Source organism: Calonectris borealis, chromosome 6 (genome assembly GCF_964195595.1).
Source record: "Calonectris borealis chromosome 6, bCalBor7.hap1.2, whole genome shotgun sequence".
In the NCBI taxonomy this organism is placed as follows: domain Eukaryota; kingdom Metazoa; phylum Chordata; class Aves; order Procellariiformes; family Procellariidae; genus Calonectris; species Calonectris borealis.
The window spans coordinates 28,279,439-28,298,989 of NC_134317.1; the positions used below are offsets into that span (position 1 = coordinate 28,279,439).

The following is a 19,551-nucleotide window of genomic DNA, read 5'->3' on the forward strand; positions in this document are numbered from 1 at the left end:
CCCTTGCGCGGCGGCCCCTCAGCGCTCGCGGGGCGGGCGGACCCCCCGCCTCACCTGCGTGCGGGGCGGCAGCCTCGGCACCCTCCGGCGCGGCGAGCCCCGCGGGACGGTGGGCGGCTGCCCCCCGCCGCAGCCAGAGAAGGAGGGAAGGGGGGGAGAGAAAGCCCTGCCCGCCAGCCGAGTTTTGAATGCAACCGGGACGGCGGGGAGCCTGCCCCTCGCCCCGCCCCGCCCCGCGGGATGGCGGCGGCGGGGAGCGGCTGTTTCCCTCTGCCCGCTGCTCCGGCGAGGAAAGCAGCGCACGAACTTTCCACCCCGGTGCCGGTTACGGCGGAGTGGGGACGTTACTTCCCCCGTCCCTCAGGGCGCAGGCGGACCTGCGTGTGCCGAGAGCCCGCGGGGCCCGCGCTCCCGTCTCAGGCCGCGCCGCCATTTTGCGCCGCCACGTCGGGCTGAGCCGGGCCGCCGCCGCTTGAGGGGAGCTCTCCGCCTTCACGGGGAAAGGGGACCCCGAAATGCCGCCGGCCCCGCCGCCCGCCTGGGTGGAAGCGCCTAACTTTGAGGCCGTGCTCGTGAGACACCAGGGCGGGCCCTCGGCGCTGCTGCCGCCAGCTTGCCCCAGGCACGCAGAGCTAAAATGCTCCTCAAACGCCTCAGAAAAGCCCGAGGGTTGTTCTGAAGGACAAATTTCACCCAAAAGTTAGGTTTGTTCGTCCGCAGAATTCAGCACCTGGCTTGCAAGTTTTCACCTGCGAAAAGGTGACATTTTACAGTTTATTAAAAGGAGATTTTTTTTTCTTAAGTAATTTACATTTCAGTCCAAATTAATGCATTGCTTTCCAGACACTTTTGAATTTGTCCTCAAGAAGTTGACATTGCATGTACAGATGTGACAATGTTAAGGAAGTGACGTGTAAGGAAAAAGGAGCTAAATAGTTTGCAGAACGGTAATTTACAGTGGAGGTGCAGAGGGAATTTGTAATACAAACAAGGCTGGCAAAAACCTGCTTCTACCTGCTGCCACAGGCATGTGAATGGTAGCCTTTTGCAAGAGTCCTAAATCCTACTCCTATTACTATTTTATGCAGTACTTGTTAATACATTAGCTGATGAGCATTAAATCATGCAAATTAAGTAAATGTATTCTTTCCAACTTAATTAAGTAGCAAAACACCCTCCATACCAGCCCTGAAAATCAGACCTGGAATGGATAACGTTGCTGCAAACACGCAGACCTGCCTGTTGCTTTATTTATTGCTCTGGGGAACCTATGACTGGCATTAAATGTGCTGTGGTGTGGGGAAAAGACTTAAGTATCCTTCTCTAATACATATTCTGTGCTCCATGCATGACAAATTCCACAGTTCGAGGGGCCTAAACTTGCTCTTACTAAATTTACTAAGTTACTTTACTAAGTTAATTAAGCACACTGGTTAGCAAATTAACAGTGGACAGCTTAAAACCAGAGAGCCTTTCCCCTGCAGCCCTACTTAAACAGTGGAAATCTTTGCCAGGTGATATTGCAGATGTCAATTACTCAGGTTTCGAAAAGTGATTGCACAAGTTTGTGGGAGTAAAAAACAAGGAAGGGCTATTAACTGCCACGACAACACTTTTTGCTCAAGAAGGTCTTGAGCTGCAAATCAGTGGAGAATGTGGAAATACACTCAGAAAGTTTGATGCCTACTGGCGCAGGTCTTCCATCTCTTCCCCAGGCATCCCCCAGTGGCTGCTATTTTTTTTCCCCAGGAAGAGCACAAACACAATGCCACCCCCTCCCTGCCTTGTAATGATAGAGGCATTTCTTGCTTTTTGGGAAAATAGCAGGGGTCAGTTCACCTCAGGTCTAGGGACCAGCCTTATTTCAGGAAAGTCACTTTCTTCATCAGGGTATCACCCTTGCCACATAATAGAAGAGGAGTTGGGTTAGCAGGACTTTGGGTCAGTCCTGGCATGGCTATGTTCACTTTGTGAAGGTCACTTTTCACACTCACCTGGCCATACCAGCAGGTGAGCCCTGGGTAGGTGTAACTAGAGGAAAGGCAGGCAGTAGATCTGCATTTCTCAATGCAGAGCAAACAAGCAGCAGCTCTACTGGAGACATGAGGTTGCCATGATGCCTGCTAGGTGGATGCCCTCAGAAATCAAATCCAACTTGATTACAAGCCCTGCATCTGGAATGAAAGGTGGGGAAGTGCTAAGCTTGGTGCTCCCTTTGCCATAGAATTAATGAGAATGGTCATAAGCATCTAATGCTGCTGGGAGGGGCCATTCCCAATCTCCAGCCCTCCCTCAGTGGCTGCCCACCCGGCTTTCCCCTGCTACAGCAAAGACACAGTAGGTGACAAAACCATGTCTGCCCCTTTACCTCTTGCACCTGCCTAGGCACATGTCTAGGGCTTTGGAAAGAGAGTGGTGAAATGAAATAAGGAAGAGAAAGCACAGCACAAATTCTGTAAATACCAAGTAGGCTTTTTCCTGGAAAATATCTATGTCTCATGATAATACATTTGCTTTTATGTTTTCCTAAGCTGTCACAAAGAGAGGCAACATTATGATTATGTTTCATAAACCCATTCCTATTGTTTACTAGGTAATCAGTTAATAACATGAGAAGTACGTTCCCATTGAGGGGGGTGGCTCCTTCCACTCAGAACTATAGCCTGCAAACCTTCCTAATCTACAAAATCCAATAGCCTCTCACTGACTTGTTAGTCATCATGATGCATTGGCTACCATCAGCAATCCTGTGCAAGATGTGCCCTGCATCCATTGGAAGGACAACAGCAGGATTTAGTAAGTCATGTCAGGATTTCTTGGCTGTTAGAATTTCTCCTAATACTGTAAGCAAAAACATAACATTGATGAAAGAACAAGTAGCAGGATCCTTGCTATATGCCATAAACACTGCAAATGGAACCCCAGGTGGGCTCTTGGGAGGTATCAGGTCTAGTTTTTCACCGTTCCATGCAGAGGAATGCTGGAACAGTGGAAGCTGATAGCTTCTTCTACAAGCAATTAGATCCATCAGAAAACCCAGTGAATAGTCTCTGCCTCCCTTGTTAGCAAGTCTTCTATGTTTCCAACTAGCCACTCAGCAGTGAAACTCTAGAAGTGTAAAAGGATCATTTAGCTTGAAACTGATAACCCAACCTGAAGGTACAGGTTTAACCTCTTCTCTGTGTTGTTTTGTTTTTTTTTTTTAATTTCTCTCAGCTCAGCAGCATTGTTTCTAAGCAACGAGACAAAGCTGCAGTCCTGTGTGAAGCCATAGCCTAATTTCCTTGGCACACAAACTGAGTGGCAGAGGCAAGAAAGGAACAGCAACATCAAGAGGGAATTCCTCCTCATAGATACCTGAAGTCACAGAGGCTCCAAACCCAGATCCTGAAGCCTGTTCCAAGAGTTGACACAGGTAGTGCATGATTTCTTATGTACATGTATGAGAGAGAGAATAGAGGGATAATATCCAGTAGCACAGGAAGCTTACTAGGTGTGTCATTACTTTGTGTATTATGGAGAAGAGGAGTGAAGCATGTGCTTTGATTTTACAATAAATTGGTGGGCCAGGTGCTGGCTGCTCTCTTTGCTGTGTCCTGTCAGGCCAGCTGTTACCTCATCTCTTCCAGTCTGTCCTCTTCCCAATTCATCCCCTCTTTGTACTACATAGACCCGATTAATAAACGCACAGTGGGGAGAGCAAGCCATGTGCTAAAAAACTCAGAAGTGGCAGCAGGTCAATAGATTGCATTATATGAGAGAATATACATCATTGTGATGGGGGTGCAAGCAACCTGCAAGGTGACATTCAAGATTGATGCTCATCTTCAATGGGCTCATTCTGCCCATTTCCCATTACCAAACTCCTTACCCTCACTTTCAGTACTGTGCGTGTTGTCTTCTCCTTTTTGACTAGATTTTTCTCACCTATTGCAATTCTACCTGGGAAATGTTTTTGGCCAGATTTTTGTAGGGGGTCTCCAAGTGTCCCATACTCTTTATCTGTGATTCAAATTTGACAGAGATACTTGGTAGGATGCACTTTTCTCTCTCCTAGATCCCATTGAGCTTATGTTACTGTGACAGCTAGAGTATGGAAAGAAAACGCTTGAAGAAAGAGATTGAAAAACTCCTGTAAGTAGTAACTGCCCACAACTGCCTTCATTGCATTTGAGATGGACTTGTTTTCATTGCAAAGGGTTGTACGACTTAGCTGGATGACAACTGTAAAGCCTTAGTCTTCTCTTGCTGGAAAGAATGAACAGACTTCCTTTGAGATGCTCTTCATTTTCTTACATGCAGTCTGCAGTAAGAGACCTGATTGCATATGTGACAGTAGAGATGTCACAGTTCAGAACTTGCTCTGTGTCAGTGGGAGTGACCAGGGAGGTGCAGAGTTCCTCCCTTGCCATGCAGCCAGCGCTAGTCTCCTAGTTCATGCAGCAGTGCCTCATGCTCTTGGATGCAGGGGCGCCCAGCAGACAACTCTTAGGGGATGTAAGCAGTGTCCCCTCTATTCCATATTCCCGTGCCCATCTTCCCTAGGACTGCTTGCATGGATCAGTAGTACTTAGTCTGAGGAAAGATTGCAGAATCAGGCCTCCCCTGAATAGAAGAAAAAGCACCGGTGAAGCATCTCTTTCAGTCTCTTGGCTGTACAGTGAAATCCTTCTGTGAGTCCCCGGACTTTAAATACTTGATTAATATTTGTACCTCTTCCTATATTTTGGAGCCTTTGGGGAAGACAGCAGTGTGGTTTGAGGGAAGCTAAGATTAGCAGTGATGCAGAAAACTAACAGCTTTCCTACTTAGGAGGTGTCTGTGAGAAATCCTGCAGCAGATTCCTAGCCCTGAATCATAGCAAATGTAGCCCCAGTCTTGCACTAGCTTTAGAGTCATCTATTATATTTCTTACGCACTGGATTGCTTAGAACAGTTGTAATTTGGAGTTATTTTCTTGCTTTAAGGGGAGATTATGTTGGCATCAGACTACGAGAAAATGAATTTGATCCAAGAGGCCAAAGGCAGCCCACCTTTATAGATGACATGGTAATCACCAGACTTCTTTCTTCCTATCCTCTTTAACTGCATCTGACAGATGGCTGTTTGGTACAGCTGAATAACCTATTCCTACAACGATCAATAAAAGCCCATTACTGAAATTAGTATCTAAAGAAATTGGCTGTGAATAGCATCCAGGTGTAATGTATCCAAGATAATTCAAGTTTTTGCTGATTTTTCAGTAAGACAAAGCTCATCCACAGAGGATGTTTGAAGAAGTTCAAATCAACTAACCAAAGGGAATTCTTCACAAACTAAAGCTGTCTGTGCATAGCAAAACATCTTTCAGCTAAGCTGAGAAAGTCTTCCTGGGTGTGTTTAAAACCTCTCAAACCTCAGGAAGTGTCTTACAACTGGTGAGCTACCCAGTGTACTTGAGAAAACTGGGCTCCAGCTCACATTTCCCTGCATTTCTCTGGTCTTTCTGTCATCCCTCAGTCAAGCACTTACAGTAAAACACAACACATAAGGTTCTTCTGTCTTTCCAGGTCCATTACAACTTAGCCTTCAGTGTTGCTTTGCTGTGGCTAAGTGACTTGGATGCTCAGACTGCACTGACAAGAGAGAAATTGTGAGTATTGCAAAGCTAAGGCCCTGCTGTTGCAGAGGGTTACACCAGTGTGCAAATGGAGTAAAAGCAGCAGCGAATCGAGCCCAGGACTACTTTCTGCATTTATAAGACCAGGCTAATAATACTCTTGTTCAAAACACCATACAGGAATTTTGCAGCTTGCAACCGATACATGTATCCCAACCGAACTGAGAGAGAAGCTATGATATTATCTTCATATGCTGGAATATTAATGGTAAGAGGACAAGAAAGATAGCAATATCTTTTGCTCTATGGCACCTGTCTAGAAACACTCCCTGTACCCTGGATGTCTTTGTTCATTGAAAGCACAGTATACAGACAGTGCAAATATTACAAATCTGTCTCATTTTTATCAGGTAGCCATTAAGTTTTGCTCAGCCTTAGAAAACAAAATAGGCAGTTTCAGTAGTTGGCCCTATGCGTGTATATAGATTACTTATCTTGTCTCACCCAAATGCAAAATGGTGAGCAAATTTCGGGACCAGATCTCAATAAATTTGCACTAGCAGCATGAAACAATACTAGGAGTTCACATGAAAGCTGTTTTAGAAGATCAAAAAAAGGGGATACGAGCTGGATTTCATACATTCACTTTAAAGAATACTACTTCTGAGAGCTCTCTCTTTACCTGTCTTCACAGAACAGCATTTCTATTGAAGAGATTTTTGAGATTTACAGCATGAGGACCTCAGCAACACACAGGCAGAGCTCTGCAAATGTGAGTGATTTGTTGTTTTTTCAGCATCTCTAATAGGGGTCTGAGTGAAGATCTTTCTTACCTGTAGTGCCCAGTCCAGCATGTACTGCACTGGGCTGGCATTCTGGGAATGCAATCCACACGTGGATTATTTCTCTTCTTGCTCAGAGTAAACACTGTTGAACTCTTCCCTTCTCACATCTGCCATTGCGGCTTAAAGCCTTGTGGGTGGCCTTTCAGCATCATAAGGAGGTGTAAAGCCTCCATGTGCAGTTGTAGTTATCCATGGGGTACTTCATCCCTGCTGCTAGTCTTCAGGGTGTGTGTCTGTCAAAGCTGCAGAGTGCAGCACATTTCTTAATTGCTTTCAGATTGTATTGTGTGTGGGTCTATTATTATAGCTACTGTTTATTCCAGCTCTCCCATACAAATAAAGGAAGGGACTTCATTCTGTGGAAAGCAATCACTGCTGTTAGATCAGCAGTAGTTGGGGATCTGTGGATGATAGCTGGCAACATCCTACAATAAACTCTCATGTATCTCCTTGTTAGAGCAGAATACAAGCATTCAGGTAGCATTCAAGACCACAGGCTAGGTACAACTGTGAATTTTATCTGAAGTTAGCGCTTTCCTTTGGGATTATCATCTGGCTGCCGAAGATGCACTTTGTGCCCAGTCTTCTTCCCCAGTTCACTCAGGTTTCAAACCAGAAATCATCAGGGGATAATACCTAACCTTTGCTAGCTCCTGGCCTCTGGTGCTGCCTTGCACTGCTTGGCCTCACTGAGGAGCCAAAGTTGTTTTGCTGGGCAGTATACCCTGTAGGTAGTTGTATAAACAAGTGAAACTCTCCCTGCACAGCCCACCTCTTTGCTACAGTTTTTCTGCCCTCCTCTTTTGTATGGACTCTGCAGATCCTTCATGGTCTCCTTGACTCATTCTTATTCCCTTGTAAGATGATAAATCTTCCAGCTAAGGTGTGCTGTAGGTCTGAGATAAGGCATTTGTCAGAGGAACCAGAGATGTGAAATTTGGCTAGAGACCTTTAACCCTGCAAGACAGAGACTTCCTTCCATACTTCCATGGGGTTTTTTGTAAGCTATTGTATGCTGCTTAGTAGAGCGTGCCAACACTGCAGGGCTTAATCTGGGGTCGTGTTTACGCAAGTTCATACAGTCAGTGCTATCTTTACAGAAGCCAACTCTCAGAAGGGCACTCTGGCTCTTGCATAGGCATTACATGACACTGTTCAAGGAGATTCAGTATCTACATCCTAGGAATACTTTCTGGATCACAGTAAAGGATCAGAGATGGCATCTGTCAGAGAGCCTTAAATTTTCCCTTTATTGCAGTGTGAAAAAGAAGAGATAAGAAAACAGTGCTAAGCCAATTTTTACTTGCAATGCATTGCAGTCCTATGGAAGGTGGACACACAGATTAAATAGAACAAACCAGCAACTCTGTGACTGCAAGGTCATCTGTGTTACCTGTGCACCTGCAGGGAAACGATGCTCTAGAGTCTGGAAGTATCCTTGTGCCAAATCATACAATAGTAACAGAAAACTTGCACAAGGATTTACAATTCAGTTATTGCAGAGGTAAGAGGTAACATTACCCTGACTTGCAGATTAGATTAGACTATCTGACTTTGGGCAGGTCATTTAATCTCTGTCCTAGTCAGTCTGTGGCACAGTTTGGGTCATTATTTGCAGTTAAAAAGCCTCCAGAGAGAAGGAGGCTATGTTTCCTTGGGCACTGTGCTCTGACAACACGGCCTGCTGTCAGCCCGTACACCAGAGTTGTTTGGGTCTGGTCAGCTCTTAAGACAGGCAGCAGGGTGTGTGCCTCCTGCTTCCCTTCATCTGAGATTTTTAAGAGTGTATTTACATAAGCAAAGGAATCTGATACTGTTTACGACCTTCCAGACAAGTCACATCCCCACTCTCTGAGAATGAAACCTCCATGTGGAATGATCCATCAGGTCTTAGGGAGCTTGTAAGACCTGAGCAGTTTTAGACGTCAGGACAACTTCTGCATCCCCAGTTCAAATACCTTTCTATTTATATTGGGCATAACTTGCAGGGTTTACTGCTTTCATGCAAGTTCACACATGGGTGCTGTGTTAGGCATAAATGGCAGAGTTCAGGCAGCCAGGGCTGCAGTGGTGACCTATATGGGAAGAGACCATGAACTGCCCTGTGCCAATCAACTCACAAACCCATGTAAGCAGCCAAGCATGAGCCAAAATTTCAGCCAGAAGAGCACATGGCACCTCTACTCAAACATATTTAAGACAGAGCAGCAGCAGCTACTAGGGAAGGAGACATGAAGACACATGTAAGGAGATGTGTGGGGTGACTATTAAAAGACACATGCTCTTGGAAGGAGGCATCCCCTCCATGCCATGGCCTGCATGGACAAAAGCACAGAGGAAAAGTAAGAAGTACAGAGAAATGCCAGACAGAAACCATTCACACACAAGCCCAATCTCCTTTGCCACCCCTCACCTCACAGAAGGAATTGGAGCAGACTGAATTTAACCATGCAAGGGAAGTTCAGACTAGGCAGGGAAGGAGAGGCACTTACTATATTTAACCTCTAGAGTTTGACCTCTTGATGCTTCCCTCATTACACCACCACTGGGATCAGGAACCTCTAGCAGCATAAGGGCTACTTCTAAAATCCCTGCTCCATCTTTTTAATCTAAAATGTCACCCGTTGCATGCTAGAATATTTGAATGATGTGCTCCTGGGTTTAGAGGTTTACGAAGGCTTTTTACTGGCATGCTTCTTTCTGACTTAAATGCCTGGCTGACCACAGGCTTGTTCCTTTCTGGCCTGCACACTGGCGTGGGACTTTGCCAACCCAAGCAAACAAAGTGCTAGTGCAAGGAAAGCACAGACACATAAAAGCTCTTTGTCTTCAGTAGCTCTCCTTCAGGGAGATGGTTTTATTCTTCAAAGGGCGGAAGCAGCGTGTTTGGCTCTGTTGTGCTGTTCCTCTGTTGGACCTCTGCTGAAAATTATCCCCAGGCTACCAAAAAAAGAAACTCTGTATTTGGTCCATGCAAAACTGGATACAGCAGACAAATGTAACTGAGCAACCAGATGGATACCAAAAAAAAAGCCTTCAGTAGACAAAAAGGAGATACTTACTCCAGCTTTACTGATCAGATCTCATCTTGGCCTTGCAGAGATTTCACCAGTTAAAACTCTACACTTAGCCCCAGTCTTAAAGTGGTATCCCATTCCCAAACATACTTAAAAGGCTCTCAGCATTGCTAGCATCACAAACCTTGCAGAATCTACCTCAAACTTTTTGACATCTTCTGCCGTTTAGGTCTGAGAGAGTCCACCAAAGAAGAGGTACCAGTGAACTGGTACAGTGACTCCTAGCTTTGGCCATAGCAATGGTAAGCTATTGGCCCCTTCTCCCACGAGCCTACTGCCTAGGCTGCTGTGCTATGAGCAATAAAGTGGAAGGAATCTCCTGCTGCATAAAGGCATAATGCGTTTGGATCCTATAATATCTCTGCCTTTTAAAAAATATGTTGCATTTTAAACTCAAGTCATTTGCCCCTTTTGCTTTTGCCCCATTAGTAATAGCAAACTAGCTCCAGCCTTCTCTCTTTGAACATAGCAAAAAGCTGTGTTCACCTCCTCCTCTACCTTACAGTAGTAGTACCTTACACCAGCGAGAGGCAAGAAAAGGGCAGTCCAACTACTCACAACCACACTAAGATGTAACCCATCTTCTGGGCCTTTGGCATAGTGCTTTACAGAGGAGCATTCCCACCAGAGTGCTCTAATTACCATTAATGTGGAGTGGGGAAGGAGGCTATGCAAGTCTGAGGAGATATAGCCCCCTTCACAAGGGTCTTGCTTGTGTTCAGAGCAAGTTTCTCTAGCAGCATATCTTTAATCATATAAGTGTAATTGCCCTTTAAAAAATAGGGGAGATATTATCATTTTTAATTCATGACTCAAGTCACAAGAAAGCATTCTGTATGGCCTGGCTATTTAATGAAAGAGCATTTGTTCTGGAATATGTAGAATTTATTTTCAGTAACACAGACTTTATTGATGTTTCCCAAGCAACCATTAAAAGTTGCTGTGGAATTGTAATCAGACTATAATAGATGATTCACATGTAATTCACAGTGTTTCTGGTGCACTTAATTTTTTTTTACCTCATGCTTAGCCGTAATATTAATGACGGACTGCCACCCGGTGTCCAGAACGGGCTAGAGCTACACTCCAGCTCACAGTTACAGGCATCAGAACAGCCTTGGCCATAACCTCTCTTAGCTGAATTTTCCCATGTCAAGAACTAAAAATGCCACTAGATGCCATGTAGGGGCATTTCACAACATGTTAGTTTGAAGGAGGGATCTTCCCCTCTGCTTCTGGGACAAGTGGGTGGATCAGCTCTCCCTCCTTTTGCTGTGAACATTACACTGTATATTTTTACTGTCATGCTCCTCATGGACAGGAATCCTTTTCTCTATGAATTTCCAATCCAGGATATTTTTAGAAATGTCCATTTTGGGTGCACACCATACACTGCAGAGGAGTGATGTTTTCTTGGAAGTTTTCCAGCTACTCACACTGTTTCCCGTGGTGTTTTTTTTTGTTTGTTTGTTTTTGGGGGGTGGTAGTGGTTTTTTAGTTTTGATTTATATTCTGATGTTATGCAAGCAGAGACAAAGAAAGAACATAAAGAGTCTTTCTGTTCATCTCATGTTACTGTGCACTTGCCTAGATCCTGTCCCTGGTGGACTCAGGGATACTTCTTTGATGGTCATGAGGTAGCAAAGTTACAAAATTTTCTGAAGAGGAAGATAAGCCATTGTTACTAGGATCTCCAGTTTTTATTTCAGCCAACAACGCTGCTTAATTTTAATAATGGGCTTGAGATCATTCCCACTCTATGAGAAAGGAACAGAAATGCTTTGCTGAATTTGGAAACTAAGGATAATTCATTTGCAAAGCCCTAATTAGTTTAAGAGGTTAAATCTACTGTTTTCATTAACAGTAACTCTTGGAGCACAGCTTATGCCTCCTTAAAAGTCCTAGACTCAAAAAGCTGGAATCCAGCCCATCTCAAAATTCAATTTCTGTGGATCTCAGGTTTGGTTATCTTTTTCTTTCCCCTCCCACCCCATTTCCTATCAAAGTAAAATGGTGGAGATTCCTGTAATCCCCCATCACTTTTGAAGCCTTGACTTATATCTCCTCAAAAATCAAGCACTAGCTTTACCAAGATATATAGATACTTAGGGAGCCTAAGTCACATCCTAGTGGGATTTAGGATCCAGAAGATTTCTGATTCATGAGAAGGGACGTCCTAACCTGAGGTGGATGTAATGGTTGCTATCCCAACTGCTTGCTGCTTTTCAGAGTTTCCTACCCCGTTGTCCAGACATTTCAGAAGCTGCCATGTGAACAGCTGAGCAGTTGCAGGCTGCCTGCCAGGATGTTTTGGCAGACCACAATCCCCAGGCTGCACCAGTACAGGGCTATAAAATGCAGCAGTTCAGCTACTGTGTGGACAACTGAAATGTCTGAGCAATGGGGATGGGCACTTCAAGAAGCTGGGTGGGCCAAACTGCCAGGACAAAAACTGCCAGCAAAGCTGTGCTCATTTACTCATCAGGACCTCTGAAGCAGTTATCTTACTTTCAGCTGACCACAAAACAGTATGCCCATTTGGCTTGGCACATAGTTTCTGCAGACATACTAATCTATGAATTGTCCTTCCAGGACCACTGGATTCAACCTGTCAAGTTCTCCCTGCATCCATTTGCCATGCTGACTGCCCCTGAAGCTGCAGAGTATGCCTGGAAGCAAAGTGAGCACATTTCACCCCAACTCCCACAAAGCCAGGGCTGGGGGACATGGGGCAGCAGCACCTGGCCCAGCAGAGTCACCAAGTTACAGCCTGCTGAGCTCCAACAGCTGCACATAGAAAGTAGTAAACCTTGGTCTGTGCCTATTCTCTTGCAGGAGAGGAGGTACAGGCATTTTCTCATTGTAGCCTAGAAATAGTGTTTTGCTCAGGCTCCTGAGCTCAGGACAATTGCCTAAGTCACATCCTAGTGACCCTAGTGGGATTTAGGATCCAAAAGATTTTTCTCAAGTTGAGGTGAACAATAAGATTACACATTTCTGATAGGATCAGCCTTCACGTCTCACAATCACTTGTTTGTTCTTAAGCTTGGACTATTACTAGGACCTTTTGCAAAGGTCAGTTATGCTACTGACCAGTGAAAGAGCCACCCTCCCTTCCCTGCTTCTTCTTCAAGTGCAGCAAAACAGAGTAACTCCAAGAGCATTAGAGAATTTGAAGCTGGAACCCCTTACCTCCAACCATGTATTGCAACTGATCCCATGCAGTAGGTCTGTAAACCAGCCTGGTGGCCCCCTGTAAGCCCAAAATGATGCAAGGCCCTTTCTCCCTCCCAAGGCATCAAGTACCGGAGAGCAGCAGCGTATCAAAAGACCAACCCTTGTTCAGCAAGGAGAGCTAAGAAGGACAGCAAGCAACCGGACTCACTCACCAGAGGAAAGCAACAGGTTGACAAAGTAGGTCTGAAGAATTCACACAAGCCAGTAAAACTGTTTTTGCAACACTACCACTGAATGTCACAGCTGGAGCGGCACCTCAAGCCACCCAGAGCCCACAAAGCCTTCCTTGTCTGCCCTGCTCAGCACTCTTTAGTATGAGAAGTTTCATAGTAGCACTAATCTATAATGTAGTGTCAATGCTAAATTGGACTTTCACGGCAACTGTATCATACCTTGGCAGGAGGTGTCACTCATGAGCTGGAAAGTCAACTCCAGTAATACTCAACATACACATGGAAGGTACTCTTCTGCCTAATATCCCTGCAAAACACATTCGCTACTATCACTTCTAGGTTAACAAACAGTTGAAGACTATTTTTAAAGAAATGAACAAAAACCTGACTCTATAAAGAATCAAGTAATGTCAGATTAGCCTAGCATGTACATGCATTAGGCTCTGCCTTTCTAGTTGTCCATGATTTGCTAAAGCCTATTGTTTGCTGCAGCTCCACTGAGCAGGAGAGCTAAGAAAACATTCGTTGTAGCAGCAGCAGGGCTGGATTTGACCAAGTAGAGGGGCTCCCTCACAGCCTCGAGTTCAATGTGCATCACATGTCACACAGCAGGAGGGAAGCTGATCTGCCATGCAGTCCCCATCTCTCCTGATGGATTCAGCCCTGCATGCTGTGCTTGTGCTTATTAACATTTGCATCCTGCAGGGAGCTACAGAAGCAAAACAAGGAACGTCTCCAGAGAAGCCTGGAACAGATTCAAGAGCAAGGAATGCAGAGGAAGCAAAGACATAACAAAGACCCAAACTTCATGTACCTCACTTAGCTGTAGGTGAGCTAACTGATGTCTTCTACCTTAGCTTTGGTAATGCATTTGCGACTTGTGGTTTGGGTTGGGGTTTTTTTGTTGTTTTTAAATCTTAGCAGTCATTCCTTCCTTCCCACACCTCATATCTTGTACCCAACACTCCAACATTCCCTCCTCTTCCCTTAGCCACCTCTCTCCTGCTTCCCTGTCAGTGTGTTGGGAGCTTACGTTTTCCCAGTGCATCCCTACTGCTTCTCAACCCACCATGCTACTTTTACAGAGCCAAAGAGGGGAGGGGATGCAGCACTTAAGAGGCAGGGAGTACACACTTCCCCTTGTCCACAGTGCTGTGCAACTCCCACACATGATCCAGCGTGGGGCAGGAATGAGCTTCCCTGAACGTGACATGAGGGTTGTGCCTTTCAGGATGATCCCATTTTCTTCAGCTCTCCCCTTTAACCATCCTTCCTTATTTTCTTAAAGGACTCGGCTAAAGAAAAGGCCTCTCCCTGCAGTGCCAGTGTAGCACTGAAGCCTAGCTGTCTTCCATTCCCCGTTTGTAGGTTTCTAATGGTTTGCCTCTGTTATGTCCATCCTGTGCTGCCCAAGAACACTCCCCATTTCCTAGATGGGCTGTCACAACCCTCATCCTTATATTAACTCTACCTTGCGATAAGAGTTGGGTGCACATGGTTCTCCTTCCACATCCCTCTCTTCCTCTGGCTGGAGACCTGGGCACACAGCATGGGGTGTTTCTATAGGACTCCTTTTACTTAATTCCATAGAAGTTTCAGGGGTCAGTGGGGTAGAAGAAGTGTTCACTGCTGAGAGGTGTGTTTAACACTAGCTGCAGGGTAGAGGGACTCCATTAGAGCTCTTTACATATAAAAATTACAGAAATTAAGATTCCCAGCTACTTCTAGCCAGGGGATAGACATCCATCCAAAGTATGGTCACATATTGTACAGCTGCATTAAATCATGCCTTGGAGACAGTCCTGTACTCTAATGCAAAATACCTGCTAAAGGAAAAAACAATAAACACTTGCGAAGCAAAACTGTTCTTCTTCTGCCTGTTGATTCTCAGTCGCTCAGCCTATTTATGGAGATGCCAAAAGACAGCACTATGCAAGAAAGCCTGGGAATGGTTAAACTTAATCAGGGATTCAAAGGGTCTTTTAGAAATCCTCATGGACTCAAAGCTTGCTTTCAACTCACCAGGTTCACAGCTTTTTTTTTTTTTTAACATAACTTATCACAAATTTCCTGTTAAAGCCAGTCTAAAATAAAACATAGTTGCTGTAAACACCTGTCCTTTCAATTCTGAGCTGCCCATGGGGAAAGACCTAACCACAGCTTGGTACATTCAAAAATTACAGATTAACTGGTGAGTCTTTGTGCTGATATTGATGGGGCTTCTTGGCCATCCCCCCACTTTCCTTTCAAGCCATGTGAGCCAAAATTCAAGGCCTAAGGAAGTCAGATGAAAAGGCTAGAAGGGACTTAAGATCAACAGCACCATCACCCTCCCTTACACAGGAACTCTTTAGCCATGAATTTCTGCAGCATCAGCTGTTTTGGCCTGGTTAGTTCACCCTGCAGGAAGCGGGATTGCTGGAACGCACTATCCAACGCCATTTAGCAGTTCCTACCTCTCCTCCATGGCCTGTGTTCACTGCTGGGATAGGCCTGCCCTGTCACATTCAGCTCAGGCTCATTCCTGGAGCTCAGAGCATCCATCAACTTCTAAACAGAGGCTTCTGTTCTTGCAAACAAATGCAGCAAGCCAGTGCCAGGACCTGAGCAAATTTCGTTCCAACTCAAACAGCATCAGTCTGACCCCTTAAAAGCCAAAGCAGAGAGAAATTGTACTTTGAAATGAGGTCATTACAAGAGAGGAGGAGGGGATATTGCAGCTGAGCACATGAGTAGGAGAACAATGGCGAGGGGGTGGTTAATACTAAACAGCTAGAGAGAGAGATTAACATCTCATGACTGATTTTTGTTCACTGACCTGAAATAAAATAAACAGTAAGACTTTAACAAATAGGTGATTAGCCGAGTTATTCCAGTGCTGTCTTTGCTATTAGAGTAGTGCCATGGTCTTCACTTTTCATTGGCTAATACTTCCTGGTTTTTATAGATAAGGCTGGTGGAGTTAAGAGGAGTAAGCAACAGAAATCTTGCTGTGCTAATAAACATAAAAACAATGTTTCATTTTCAGAGTGAAAAGCAGGGGCAAGTACCTGCCCCTTCGCTACTCCCTCCCCTGTTGACTGGTGTCTGGTTGTCTGCACACAAAAATCAAGCCCAGCGGATCAGGTGGTTTGCCATTCACATGTTCACATTTTCAGATAGCCAAAATCGGGGAGCTGAAAGGTGCTTGTAGATGTGTGCACAATGGGATGGGTGAATGACAGCCTTCTGCCGCCTTGACTGAAATTTCCTCCTTTCCTGAGCTATATTGTTTCCTGAATAAAAAGAAGGCTTTGCTGTGACCAGACCAATTAGCCAGGACAACTTCAAAATCTTTTCTCAGCTACGCAAAAAGCAATGGACATAATTCAGAGCTCAGATGAGATGCAAAGTCACAAATTTGTTCTACAGGACCCAGAAGAGACCTCTGATCATATGTGCATACTTAGCAAGTTGTCACATGCATGCAGTTGGTGCCCACCACTGCACTGCAATACTACCCACAGTGGGAAAGGTAAGAGACCATTCTGGGTCTGTTCTTTGTAAGTACCTGAAATCACGTTGTACAGCAAGTAAGGAACTGAACAGAGCATCATCCACTTTCCTTCTGGCAATTTAAGAGCTGCCCATGGTACCCCGGAGACTGACTCCAGTAGCAGAACTCATGGTGGCAACTTGGTGCTGCAATTCACAGCCCAGTTTATGACACTGAAATTGGTGATGATTTCAGCTAACACTCGGCTGTGAACAACACAGCAGCTGAGGCACAGACATACTGCCTGCAGGACCAGAGGTGCTAACTTCTTAAATTGCCCCACACAAGCTTGTGAGTCAGAGTCTTTCGACCATAGCCAGAGTTACTAGACCACTGCCCATGCAAGCAAGCCCCAACTTCCCCCTCATTTCTGCTACAGTAATCCTGACTTCAGATACGTCACTACTGATTCTCTAGCTGTTCCTGAAAATTCTCACTCATTTTGGTTAATAGGTTTTTCCTAGTCAAACACCAGGTGGAAACACCTAGCATCCATCTTGGAATGGCAAAATACCCCTGTTTTGTGCGAGAGATTGGTTTGTCCGTAGGACAAAAATATAACCAATCTGTTTTGAAAATAATCGATTTTGTCAGGAGGGAATCTAACATATTAAGTACATATGACTATGTATCTTCAAGAGGCAGCCAGGAGCAAGAGCAAATACCAGAGTCAAAGTAATGAGAAATTCAGTTTTACTGAATCTCTCTAAAACAATGTAAAGGATACTGGCTCCACGAGGGCAGTCATGTTTGAAAGATCGAGCATCTCTGCTGCATTTTCTATATCTAAGAATGGTTAGAGGTGCTCAGAACAGGAACTAGCTTCCAGCAAAGCAGAGTCAGAGAGAACACCAACTGCCAAATTCTGCACAGACTGTCACCAGGTCAGGTGCTGTTATGGAAGTGATCTGCCAGGTACTTGCACACAGGTATTCCCACTGCCAGTGCTAAACATATAGTCCCTTTATGTGAAGCAAGTATGTGGTGTGGTTGTCAAAAACATCTGGGGCCACACTTCATGGCCTTTCATGGCAATTTGCATTAACATCTGTTGTTCAAAGAACTCGTGTGCAATCCGTGTAGCAATAAATGTTTCCCTACATCATTAATCATCCTGAAGATCTACCTACCAGTTGGCCATACAGTTGGACTCGATCTTAAGGGTCTTTTCCAACCTAAATGATTCTACGATTCTATACACAAGGGGTTACACTTTGAAATAGAGTCAGATGTGACATTAAAGCACTGTGACAACTTTGCACTAACTTTCTTATTGAGTATTTTGTGCATGCTTACACTGCCTGTTGCCAGCTCCATTGAGTCCAGGTCAGCAACCCACCCAGTCTGCAGACAAAAACCAAGCCCTGAACAGTGTACTTACAGTAATAACAACAATACATCAAGTCAAGTACAACACTCAAGCAAACATCAGGACAAGGAAATCCAACAGGATGAAGGCAGGTGGTCTGAGGTAACCCAGAAAGCTTGGAAGAATAGGGCTGAATATACTAAAGAGGACAGGAAGGTATATAACCTGTTTGGCAATGGTGAGTGCACATTAGCCCCTGTCATTTAATAAGGATACAGTTAAAAACAACACCAGTGGTTTGTGATGGAAGGATGTGAAGGGGGAGGTTTCATATTCCCCCTATCTGTTTCCCCAGAAAACACCATTGTCTTTCTTTTTCCTTTCTTGCCACAGCACTGAAAGCCCTTTTCTTTGGTCTGAGACCTTGTAAGTAAAGCTGCACTCCACTAAGTCTCCCAAACCTTCCCCTGTTCTCTCTCCTTACAGCCTTACAGCCACTCATTTGTTCCACTGGAGGTGGAGACTATGTAGTTGCAAAAAGAGCTCTTTTAAATAAATTGGATCTACAAAGGTGTTCATCTGCATTCCAAGTTAACTGATGAATCATGTTGACAAGGCCTTTACATGCTTGAATGAGTTTCCCCAAATACATAAGATTATAAATCTGTTTTTGGAGTACAGTAGTTTCTTTTGATCTGAAGCCTCACCTGCTGGTGATATAAGACATTTGTATAACCAGCTTTGCATATTCCATGAAGCAGTTTGTTTTTAAGAGTCTAAGATTTAGGTTCAAGAAAATGATAATCAGAATAGAACAAGCCAAGGTTTGTTCCAGCCCCGCAACAAACAAGAATAAAACAACAGAGGAAACGTTCCGAAAGGGAGGAATACAGTTTTCTGTAACCTACTAGCTGTGCTTTAGTGTTAAAGCACTCTGCTTTAGTGTTAAACAACAATCCTTCCTGGTTCCAGATAGAAAGCAACTTGAGTTCAAAGCAGCTTGTTCCTTTTGAATTTTTAAAACAGACTTCCAAAAGGAAAAAATTGAACCAATTGATTTATAATGTTAGCCAGAAATTCAGATACACTGATAAAAACCTAATATAAACCATTTGATTTCAATCTTTTTAGTCTTCAGGGATGCAGCAGTTAACCACACACCAGGAAGGGACTGAAACTTTTAATCACTATTTCCTCCTAACATATCTGTGTTAAAATCTGTATACAATAGAAGGGATTAGTAGGCAAAAGCTAACAACACCACGTGAGATGGAGACTTTTCCTGTTTCCAGGATAAAGTGGGTAACAAAGTATTGAAATGGAAGCAAAGTTCATCTGCTCTCACAAAAGGAAAGATTGAACAAATACCATGGGACAAACTTAGGCAAGAGGTAACCGACACAGAGTGGGGAAGGAGAGGAAGACCTACACCAGAAACTGCTCAGATCCGCTGAGTTCAATAGCTTTCAGGCGAAGGAGGTTCTGTAAAGAACCATTCTTACACACACATCCCCCATCGGGTCAGGTGCACCACATGAAATAGTTGATACCAGCTGGAAGTGTAGTCCATTCCACAGTTACACACTAATTCACTTGCACACAGCATCAGCAAATGTAGCCCAAATCCCAGAAAATGAGAGTCCCACATGGTGAATGCAATAAATGCCATAACTGCAATAAAGACAAAACATGAGATCTCCCCACAGCTTAGAATGGGCCCTTTTGTGTTTCTTTTTGCAGATGCAGCATTAGGACTATGGCATATAAAAGCAACCA

The 19,551-nt window shown here is 44.5% G+C and overlaps 1 protein-coding gene across 2 annotated transcripts; it reads left to right on the forward strand.

Annotated features, from left to right (window-relative positions):
- Positions 1 to 425: 425 nt before the first annotated feature.
- On the forward strand, positions 426 to 19,538 carry C6H2orf80 (chromosome 6 C2orf80 homolog). Of its 2 annotated transcripts, XM_075153395.1 has the most exons (11): positions 2,516 to 2,796; positions 3,217 to 3,415; positions 4,058 to 4,134; positions 4,968 to 5,049; positions 5,550 to 5,632; positions 5,780 to 5,867; positions 6,294 to 6,371; positions 12,114 to 12,201; positions 12,817 to 12,935; positions 13,637 to 13,760; positions 19,516 to 19,538. In XM_075153395.1, the coding sequence occupies exons 3-10, from the start codon at positions 4,094 to 4,096 to the stop codon at positions 13,721 to 13,723; spliced, it is 666 nt and encodes a 221-aa protein (XP_075009496.1). In that variant the 5' UTR covers positions 2,516 to 2,796; positions 3,217 to 3,415; positions 4,058 to 4,093; the 3' UTR covers positions 13,724 to 13,760; positions 19,516 to 19,538. The 2 variants fall into 2 exon arrangements, with proteins under 2 accessions (XP_075009495.1, XP_075009496.1); XM_075153394.1 differs by lacking the exons at positions 2,516 to 2,796; positions 19,516 to 19,538 and adding an exon at positions 426 to 759 and having other exon boundaries at positions 13,637 to 14,789.
- The last annotated feature ends 13 nt before the right edge of the window (positions 19,539 to 19,551 follow it).

Coding starts and splice junctions, on each gene's coding strand:
- C6H2orf80 (XM_075153394.1), top strand. CDS start 4,094: ATGGAAAGAAAACGCTTGAAGAAAGAGATTGAAAAACTCCT. Junction 5,633..5,779: donor GCACTGACAAGAGAGAAATT/GTGAGTATTGCA, acceptor AACACCATACAG/GAATTTTGCAGCTTGCAACC. Junction 6,372..12,113: donor ACAGGCAGAGCTCTGCAAAT/GTGAGTGATTTG, acceptor TTGTCCTTCCAG/GACCACTGGATTCAACCTGT.